General features: G+C 33.0%; 1 protein-coding gene across 2 annotated transcripts; it reads left to right on the top strand.

Moving 5' to 3' along the window:
• Nucleotides 1–1,657: 1,657 nt before the first annotated feature.
• On the top strand, nt 1,658–6,753 carry LOC111381003 (vesicle-associated membrane protein 727-like). Of its 2 annotated transcripts, none has more exons than XM_023004691.1 (6): nt 1,658–1,799; nt 2,297–2,501; nt 2,601–2,802; nt 2,873–2,993; nt 6,341–6,403; nt 6,477–6,753. In XM_023004691.1, exons 2-6 carry the CDS (start codon nt 2,312–2,314, stop codon nt 6,603–6,605), a joined length of 705 nt encoding a protein of 234 aa, XP_022860459.1. In that variant the 5' UTR covers nt 1,658–1,799; nt 2,297–2,311; the 3' UTR covers nt 6,606–6,753. The 2 variants fall into 2 exon arrangements, with proteins under 2 accessions (XP_022860459.1, XP_022860460.1); XM_023004692.1 differs by having other exon boundaries at nt 1,671–1,799; nt 2,268–2,501.
• Nucleotides 6,754–11,240: the final 4,487 nt, after the last annotated feature.

The following is an 11,240-nucleotide window of genomic DNA, read 5'->3' as shown; positions in this document are numbered from 1 at the left end:
TTTTTTTTTTCCAAATGGGGAAGAAGATGAGTTTTCTAGAAGGCTTACTGTTCATGGGATATACTCATGGTTAACATATGTTTTCCTACAAACAATCTGTTGATCTCTAAAGCCAAGGGTGTTGTGCGGACAAAAAATCCTAGTTTCTCTTCTATCCACTCGTATATTAAAAGGTTGAACTCCAACCTTGAGAATCCCCACCGTCCCCATCCCTGGAGCATCGTGAGGGAGGTAAATTGCGGGATGTGTCCCAGCAAGCTAGTGAACAAGAGTTTGCCCGTATACTGGTGCCCATAAATAGTCCAATTCTATATCTCAGGAATCAAATCATCACATTGCGACTATCAGTAAGACTGAGACTACCTCATTCATATCATTTGCACCACTGGATTATGCCACAGGAGGCCATCCACTTGTATATTACTTGTACTCTTGGATAACTATGTTACACTTCTCGTGATAGTAGTTCCAGTTGGGGTGCAACGATCATGGGCACTTTGATGCTCAAGCAGTGAAGAAGATAGGTATATTTACGTGTGGGAAAGACACAATGGATGAGAATATGGGTGATGGGTTTAAAGAGAGAATATGAGATTTGAAATGTGTGTGGTGCTTCCTATTTTATTGCTAGAATAACCTCTTCTATGGGATATATCAAGTATGAGCTCTTATACCAAAAGAGAATAAGTGATGTCCATTAAATATTTGATACGTTGCCTCATATTGATGACTCCCAGTCAAAATGTGTCAATCCCAATTGTCATAGACCAGTGGACCCCTGATAAAAGTTGGAAAAAAAGAAGAAGCAACCATTCTATGTCATAAAAACAATTTGAAAAGTAGATTAAAAAGTTGATTGAGCGTATCTACTATTGCTACCAAATCCAGTAGGTGTATACAATATTCTTGTATGGAGTATCTTTTGGCTGATGTGGTATTTGTAGAAGATTGCAAGAACCTTACTGTAGAAGGAGGTGGCATCTTATCTTGAAAGTACCACTTGGAAGGTAAGTGATATCACCTCAAAAAAGGTGGCCAACCACTTCAGAAATACGTAGGTTAGCGAGGTGAAGTGAAGTGCGGACCTTGCACGACCTCTTTTTCTTTGCTTGGCTGCTAATTGTCGCGTGACTTGCCTCATAGGATGAAACGTAACACCCACGTATACATAATTTGAAGTCATGAGATGACTAGGAAAATTTTGTGCTCTTCTTTAATGAATTATTTGAAATTTGTATTTCTTACATCCGATTGTGGAATTTATCTCTTGGAAGATCAAGATTTCACTTTCTTTCAAGTTTTAATATTAGTTGCTCTAATAATCCTCATTTGGCCAAGAAACTAAAATTAGTGATTTGTTACATATCACTGACCATCATGTGTACGGGTGACTACTGTAGTGAACGATTGTAAATAGTATTATGCCCTTGTTTGATCTCCATTTTGAGGGAAAAAATAAATTTTTAAATAGTGTATTGATGGGAAATGTGTCGTTAAAAATAAGAAAAAATTTTGAATTAATATTTAATATTATTTTATTTAAGAATGATTAAAATAATGTTAAATTATTATTTAAGAATGTATTTTTTTGAAAAATGGGTCTTAAACAAGGGGATATATTATTTTTCGAAAAGTAACTTCCATTCCACGTGTCTCACGCACTGAAGTCTACGGTGCAGTCATTCGTCTATGTCAACTAACCAAGATAATTAGAGAGCTTCTTTCACCTTTTTTTTCTCCTTCGTGCACGCGAAGATAAAAAACATCTCTGTGGATTAATTCCTCAATCCAGATCAAAGGTAATTTTATTTGCCTGAATTTCATTCGTTAGGGTTTCCGTAGTTCTGAATTGTATCGTTAAGATTTCTGTAATTACACCTAGATTGAAGTTTGGATTTCTGCGTGTGTTTACCCTCTCTCGACTGGTAACATATCAATATTTACTATTTCGTTGATATTTTGCTTGTTATTTGTAATTTTATTGTTTTGACCTAAATGGGTTTGAGATTTTGGCCTATGAGAAATTTTCCGTATTACAGTTCCGTAATTATGTCTTCTGATTTAGAGTAGTTCAGTTGGGAATTTTTTTTTTTATTATTATTATTATTTTTTTATAACTGCCTATAAAGAAACCTTTTTTCTTTAATTGTAAGTTTACTCGGTAATCCATGTTCCATATTCAGAAGTTGATTCTCATACTGGGTTGTTTCTTTTTCCCTTGTATATATATTAATTTGTTTCTCTCGCATTATTCCGCTGAGTGACAGGTGTCTTTCATTCTGTCTGTTGTTTACAGAGGGAGGCTTGAGAAATGAGTCCGAAAGGCTTGATTTATAGTTTTGTTGCAAAGGGAACTGTGGTTCTAGCAGAGCACACTCCCTACTCGGGAAATTTCAGTACCATTGCTGTCCAATGCCTGCAAAAGCTCCCTTCCAACAGCAGCAAGTACACTTACTCTTGTGATGGACATACATTCAATTTCCTGATTGACAGTGGATTTGGTATGTAGTTCTCCTCTAAATCTGCATTTTTTAAGCATAGTGTAAATTTTACTCCTTAAATTAATTATAGCTGCAACAAAATATTCATTGAATGTGTAGTTTTCCTTGTCGTTGCTGATGAATCGATGGGAAGAAGTGTACCATTTGTGTTTCTCGAGAAAGTGAAGGATGACTTCAAACAACGTTATGGTGATAGTATCCAAAGCAATGACTCACACCCACTTTCTGACAATGACTACAACGATAATGATTTGTTTGAGGATCGATTTAGCATTGCATACAATCTTGATCGTGAATTTGGGTGTGTATATATCTTTATTTAGCTTTTTGTCTACATAGTTCTCGACTTAATGTTGTGTTCTGTTTACTAGGCCAAGGCTTAAAGAGCATATGGAATATTGTATGAATCATCCAGAAGAAATAAGTAAGCTTTCCAAATTGAAAGCTCAAATAACAGAAGTCAAAGGGATAATGATGGACAATATTGAGAAGGTAAATCACCATGGAGTATTCCAGTTTAAATGGTAGTAAGAATATCAGAGTATAAAATGTATATTGTGGTTTTTTTTCATGCTCAGCTTGGATTCACACATAATTTTACGAAATTATGCTTATGTTCAATGGTAATTAATCCTTGAACCGATTTATTCCTCTTTCTTTTCCTTGGTTGTCTTTATTTGCTGCTGATTTGTTCCCCCTTTTATTATTATGGTTGACAAACTTATACTTTAATAGGAGAAATATGATCTGAATCAGAAAAGCTAATGGACATACTCTGAAGAATAGATGGCAAACAGTTCAGGTTAGGGAGTTAATGATCATGCTCCAATTTTATTCTTGACCATAACTTTGATCAATAAATTCCGTATATGGCAATGGGGGACCCTACTGACCACTAGCCATTTTTGTCCATCCAGTCTCTGTCTCTCTCTCTCTCTACCTAATTATTTTATTGATCTCATTTCATCCTCTCATCTCCTCTCTTTGTTAATATGGAATTCTTTATTGTGGAACTGGAACCTCTCAGAATGGGTTCTTCTTATTCGTAAAAGAAAAAAAAAAAATGAAATTTTCAGAAAGTACAATGTTAGAGAGGAAAAAAATGAAAAGTATTTTAAAGATTAATGTTTAATTCCTTCCAAATTAATTTTCAAACCAATAAAACTCATAAAAATCCATGATCCTTCTTCTCTATCAGTCAACTCTCTAGCACCTGACGTCAAACATTACCAAATGAATTAAGAGGGAAGAAGAAAGAGTAAAACAATAAGACCAATTTGTGGATGATTGCGCTGATTTTTATTTTGTCTGGAGAATTGTGATACTCGTTGTAGAGATGATTTGAGGGGTAAAGAAGACAATGTTTTCAGCAGTTGCCCATGAGGGTAAAAAAATCTCTAGAACATGCACTTGTTGGAATGGAAAGAAGACAAGCACTGAACTGTTTTTTAATGGATAAAACTTGAAAAACTGGACAAGTGTTCAACCAGCGTAACCTTAGGGTTGAGGTCATGTACTCAACGAACTCGACCATGAGGTTGAGATGGTTGAGTTGGGAAGCACCTATTAGAGAGAGAGTAATGGATACTGATGAAGGTGATTTGACTTATTTCTACTTGGTTGCACGGTGATCATGTTTTCACTTTGGCTATTAAAAGAGATTATTTCAAAATATTGCCCTTGATAAAACTTATTTTTGCATTCCTAACTTCTTATCGTCTTGTGCCTCTAAATCATCAGATTATCCCTTTTGCTTTTGTGTTGCATTAAAATGTAGTTTGTATTTCTATATTGTTTTCTAAAATCTGTGTGCTTTTATTCTGTTCAGAACATTTCGACTTATAAACAAAATAGACTGATGAGATTGTTTAATAGTCTGGGTCAGTTTGGAAATTTTGTATCCGATTATGGGTTTCAGACTTTATTCTTTTTAAGCATTGATGTGATTATGAATAGTTTTAACTATATTTTTTTCTTATAATATGAAGTTCATAGAACTTGATATATAGATGAATACAAGGGGGAGAGTTGGCATATTGGTTCTATGCGGAGTTTAGGATGTTGTGGGATTTGATTTATGAATTGTAGATAAGTCAACTCCAAGTAGTCAAGAAGGTCATTTGTTGTTGGGATGATTATGCTTCATGAATATGTGGGTATTAATTATCAAATTAAGTTACTGGCTATTGTTGACATTCTGGTGCTTTACGAAGTACTGTAGCAGATGTGGTAGAATTGTGATGGCTACCTGGCTGTGAAACCTAATTTCATGTTACTAGGAAAGAAATTAATTGTTCCATGAAATTGACCAAATATGGTTGCCATGGACACATTGGGCAAACCAGACTAGAAAACTGGAACACGTTCCTTGATAACATTTCCTTTCCCTTTTCTTGATGGGGGGAGGTGGGTGTTATGATGTTTCTATTTAACATTCTGTGGAAACTACAGTTTGTATGCTTTTCGTGGATGCATCAAAACTGAAAGGATTATTGAAGATTGAGTACCGGTGATCTTTAATATTCTCACGAGTCTTAACAAATACAGGAAAGACATTGTGGAACGATGGACATTTAAGCAACAATGATGGCGCAAGACACAAGTTACAAGAAATTTACTAGATGCTTTGCACTTCCCGAGACGCAAACAAGATTATCTACTTCTTTCCTTCTCTCCTTTTAATTCTTTGTGCTGCACCTTACAAGTATGGCCACGAACACTCCGACACGTGATTTTTCCAAAAAGGTCAAATGTGTCTATTAAAATTTTTTAATATATATATGTGTGTGTGTGTGCGCGCGCGCATGCATCTCGTACACTTCCACAATGTCCCTGAAGTATGGACATTGTACATGGCTTGTTGGATACATGTTTTGCAGTGTCAGAAGAGTGTTGCTTCTGAACGGAACGAGATTTTTTGGACCTGGAAATGCTGTCCTAGTATGGATGTCCATGCTACACCTTCTATTTGGAAGAGGTCCGATTGTCAAATTCGTAAGCGTTGTATCTAAAACCCAAACAGTGCACCCTTTGAAGTTTATATCTGACCATTCAGCAAACTGTTTTTGGCCAAACAGCGTGCTGTGGCCTAATGGTATGTTCGAATTTAGATTAATCATTTTGGATTTTCTGCTCTGCTGGTGTGACCCTTCACTTGAATAAGTGAATCCTTTCCTCTCTATCACTGTCATACCACCACCTCTTGCAAAAGTTTCAACTTTATGCAAAGTCATGGGTCTTGAACGAATAGCAGTTTCCAAATGCTAAAAATATGGCTCATTAATTTATGCACACTAAAACTTCTGAAATATAGTCTCACTCTCCAATTCTTCATTTCCGGAAATTCCTTTTCCTTTTTAAGTTCGGTCAACTCCAAATGGTTCTATTGTGTTTGGTGCAACTTCCTTTTGAATAAAAAAAAATATGATATTGGGAGGCAATTGTTCGAGTCCATGGATCAGTAGAGGAAGCAAATTGTCTTAAGGAGATGAAGTGAAGTCATTGGGTTGGATTAGCTAATATTTAATTTATCTATTATCGTTACGCATATAATTGCAGTATACGCACACTAAACCCCAACGTGTAGGTTAACTCTCTGTATCTTGATTTTATGATGATATTGAAGTTAAGGTGAGATACAAACTGTTTTTTGATGTGAGTTACATATTTATATTATACTTGGCAAGGGAAAAGTTGATTTTGGCTATATGCCTATATGAATGATGGAACAAGGTGAAGGCATTAATTCCTCTGAATCTGTTTTCTTTCAAGTTCTCGTAGCCAATTAAACCTTGTTATAATTGGAGGACTAATTTCTAGACAATTCTGTTGTTCTGCAGGTTTTGGACCGAGGTGAAAAGATAGAATTGCTGGTGGATAAAACCGAAAACCTTCAGTTCCAGGTGAGTATTATCTTGCTTTCTGCTTTATGCGCCCAGAAAAGACGAGAGTTGATTTGCATGTCAATTTTTTCAGGCTGACAGCTTTCAAAGGCAAGGAAGGCAGCTACGTCGAAAAATGTGGTTGCAAAATCTTCACATGAAGCTGATGGTTGGAGGAGGAATTCTTATCCTAATTTGTATCATCTGGTTCATTGCTCATTGAGGTATCAAATGTTGACAGTGTTCAATTAATGTTGCATATATTGACTTGTGTGGAGTCTGTTATCATCCTTATATGTACAAAAACTAGTACTGCATGTTCTTGCACTTCTATGACTGCTATTTCCCGACCCCTTTTGTTTTTAGATTTATGATTTATTTTGTCGATTGAAAATTCTTTCTTGACCAAATAACTTTTACTAAAATTATCTACCATTCGATTTGGCATCAACGGGTAGCTTGGATTGCTGTGATATTACTCACAATATCTACTTGCCACTGCAAATAATGGTAGATAGCTTTGGAGAAATTACCTTTTCTGGGTTCACAATTTTTATTTATTTATATTTATTATTATTATTATTTTTATGATATCTAAACTAAATAGTGGGAGATAGTTTTGGCGAAATTACCTTTTCTGGGTTCAATTTTTTTTTTTAAATGATAACTAAACTACGGTATTTCTATTTTTGGCTTATTAAGCAATCTAAATTATCAAAGAATGTTTCATCGAAAAAAATTTATAAAACGTGTACTCTTCTTCATCAAGACCACCTATGGACACCTGAATGGCAGTGGAAGTTGGACTCATTTGCCCATGGGCACTGTCTGTGGCAATTTGGGCTGGGCTATGAGATTTTTTTGGGATGTTTTCAGAGGAAATTGCACCAAGTAACTGTTATTTAATTAATATTCAAATATTAAATGTCATCTTATTTTTCCCCATAAATACTGAATTATTACTGTAAACTGAAAACTGTTAAATTTTAACAACTCACACACGTATTAAATCAAGTGCTCCCCCAAACAAGCCCCTAACAAAATGTAATAATCTCCAAATTGGTGTCCATTCACATTCCTCCCATATCATCTCAACTCAAGAAATACCAAAAATCACACCAAAATTTAATATTATACAGATTTTAAGCATCGAAATCCCTTTCATTATTCCACAAAATCAATTTCTTGATATTATTTATTCCATTGATTTGTAGATAATTTTGTGGGAATAGTTTGTTTTGATGTTTTTAGTACATTGGTGTGACGCTATTCTTGTGGCAGATTTCAATTAGTATTGCTTGGGAATAGTTTTTCCCCGATGTTTTTCTTGAATGGCTTGTTTTGATTTTTTTAGGATGTTGGTGTGATGTTAATTTTATGACAGTTTTCAATTAGTAATGTTTGTTAAGTCATGTTTGCTCGCTTTGTCTGATTTGATAAATCTGGATATGCCATTTTGCATCGAGTTCTAAATGTACATTTGTGTTTTACGCCGCAGATGAAATTCTTATGTTTAATTTTGGGAGAAAATCATGCACACACCCGGCCACTGAAGCATTTGTCACGTAACAATTGATATCCAATTTTTGAATGTTGACATAATATACCGAATTGAAAATGAATGTAAAATAGATGACCCCTTTTTCAGTATTTTTTATATTAACCATTTTAATTTAATACATCTTAATATTTGGACATCCTACTGGGATATCGAAACGCCACACAACGGTTCAATGATACATGTAAATTTACTTTCAATGATGTATATTTACATGTGAACCTGTATACGAAATTCTCCAAGAATATCAATTTGCGACATAGCGATTCAATGATACCACATACATGTACTATGTACACATAAGCCTATACATAATTGTGCCAATATAACATATTCACATTAAATTGACATTTGACTTCAAGTGATACATGTTCAAAGATTTCATATACCGTGCATCTAATCACACACATCGATTCCACATTATCACAAAATAATTTGAAATATATCCATCGTATGAAATAATTGTGCATTTTATTCCAAACAATATCTTAACATAATATGGAAAATATGTAAAAGGATTACATATAAATTATAATAAATTGAAACCTCATCAAAGTTGCTACGTCAATATAAATTATTTCATTCCCACCATTTTTCTTCTGTTTTCACGACTGTAATGGAAGACTCGTTAATGTGTCCTGAATTCAATATATGTCAATTACAAATGTGATTTGGGATATCTATTAAGAAGTAAGTATTTTTTAATCCAGTTTATGGATCCTACCAAGCTATGTGGGACCTTGAACGTTGGTGATACTGCTTTATGTAATATAAATGATATTGATTGCAACATCAATTAGAAGATTATGAAATCAATGATTTGTATTATCAACGCTATAGAAAATGATTAATGATATTGATTTGTTTTTTATGTCTATTAACCAACAGCAGTTTAGAAAAATATTGAGGAAGATTTGAGGGTTGGAAATTTAGGGCTCGTTTGATTTGTCTTTCAATGTTCAGTTGTTTTGAGGGTATATATTAATATTGTTAAAAATGCGTTTGCTTTATCATTTTGACAAATTATTTCTCGTCAAAATAGAAAACTAGAAAACACGTTTAGTTTGAAATTTTAAAAATTATTTTATGACATTTTGTTCAATAGAATTTTATTATTCTGTAAATATAGAATAATTTTACATTAATATATAACCAAATAATATGTACATTTTAAAGTTGGTGAATTTTATAATATTTTTTCTCACGACAAAAGTAAAATAAAAACAAATAATAAATTGAGTTCAAAATATAGAAAATAAAAATAAAAATTAATGGCGTGTACAGAGAATACTTTTATTTTTGTTCATTTAAATATTTTCAGAATTTTAATGTAAATAATGATTAATAGTTTTAAACATTTTTATTTTTTATTTCTTATGATTTTTTATTTTCTAGAAATTTTTATAATTTAATTTTTTCAAATTTTTATTTAATATTTTTAGAATTTTAGTTGTTTTTTTTCCGAATTTTAGATTTTATTTTATCAAATTTAATAAATATTTATGTAACTGCTTATTTTTCTTGTTTTAAGTGATTTAAGAAATTTCACTCAAAACATCCAAAACATCAAAAATGCATTTTAAAAAATATCAGACCAAACACGTTTTTGATGTTCTGCAAAACTGAGAACTTAAAGTAGATTAAAAATACAAACCACACACACCCTTGTAGATTAAAGATCAAGATTCAATGTTGAAGTTCAAGAATCAAGAACGAGACTAAAGAAGTTATCATCTAGACGAGCTAATGTCCTTGTATCAAATTTAGTTAAAATGTAAAATTTTTATTGTCTATTTTAATTAGTTTTTTCAACAGTATTTTCATGATAGACTAGAGTTATTTATAGAAATTAAGATAGCTATTGATTATCGTCTTGTTCAATAGTATACATTATACCGTAATCTTTTTCTCTTTTACATTAACTTGAATCTTTCTTCCTTTCAATATAATACAATTACAAATTATTTTAACAATGACTCTATAACGTGTGATATTTTTTTAATTTAAAACCTCTCACCAAAAAGATTCAGGCAAAAGTTGAAACGGACAAACGGGAAAATGAGTTATAAGTCTTTATTGTGACTTTTAAAACTATATTTGAAGCTGATTTGCAGTCAGGTGGATGAAGCGCTCGTTTTATAACTGCAGCATCAAGCAATGACAAAATCTGTGATTTGTATCCTAACAACATATGAAATCTCAAAAATACAACACTAACAGTCCATTATATGATCTATCAGCGATTTGTTAGAATATCTAATGTCTTCGAGGCATCTATCGCTTTTACTTGAATAGTTGAGATGCAAGGTGAATTTTGGCAAGAACCTTGTTACATGTACACAATGGTATACACTTTAGTTTATACTTTGTTACATGTCATTATCTTATTGGACAGTTTAAATTTCAAATTTTTTCATCCAATTGACACTTGACAACAATGCAAGTGTCAACTAAAGTGTTAAAAATAAGTGTACAAATAGAAAGCTCTTTTGGCAAGTTGTTTCAATCACAAAGATGCCAAAACCGTTTCACTTTAAATAAGAATCATTTATTGTTTTTGCATAACGTTTTAACTATAATAAATTTTGTTAGATGTGAATGATAAATTAAAGACTATCCTACACACATGAAATTCTTATTTTAAGTAGACGCTTGATAACAATAGTCCAAAAGTTATATGAATTTATCATCACTTTTGCATTTTTCTTAAGTAATTTGATTTTTAAGTTGATCTGAAAAAAAAAAAAGGTTTAGATGGAATTCGAGGCTTATTAATTCAAAACATTTTTTATACATGTTAAATTTACCCGTAAGGTTTGAATGATGAAAAGAGAACTTAATTAATTTACAACTCAATTTCTATTTTCTTTTAAATAAAGTTGCTATAGACACGAATCGATAGGTGCAGCGGGACATCTCAACTATTTTGACACTTCCACTTCCACAACCTCAACATTTGTTCCCTAGCTATTTTTTTTTTTTTTTTGATATCCAGATATCCACCTTACAGTAACTAAATCCTGGAGTCTACACCTTGGCCCCTCAAACTGCAGACAGGTTAAATCGCAGGTTGTGCCCCAAATTGACCAGTGCTCAAGAACCCTCCAACTGATCTGCCAATGTGCCAAACAAGTAGTTCCCCATCTTTGTACCTTTCCTTCCCGTAGAGCTCCTACCTTCCAGGATAAATCCTACCTTTCAGGAGAATATCTGCCTTCCAAGAGCCTTCCAGAAATCGAACTCACGACCTCTGATCTGCCAGCCTTGAAGCGCCCTCATCTTTGCTAGTTGGGATGTGCC

The sequence above is a fragment of the Olea europaea genome, unplaced genomic scaffold (assembly GCF_002742605.1).
Source record: "Olea europaea var. sylvestris unplaced genomic scaffold, O_europaea_v1 scaffold224, whole genome shotgun sequence".
NCBI classification, from domain to species: Eukaryota; Viridiplantae; Streptophyta; class Magnoliopsida; order Lamiales; family Oleaceae; genus Olea; species Olea europaea.
The sequence above is the reverse complement of the archived record's forward strand: the minus strand, read 5'-3'. Positions and strand labels throughout refer to the sequence as shown.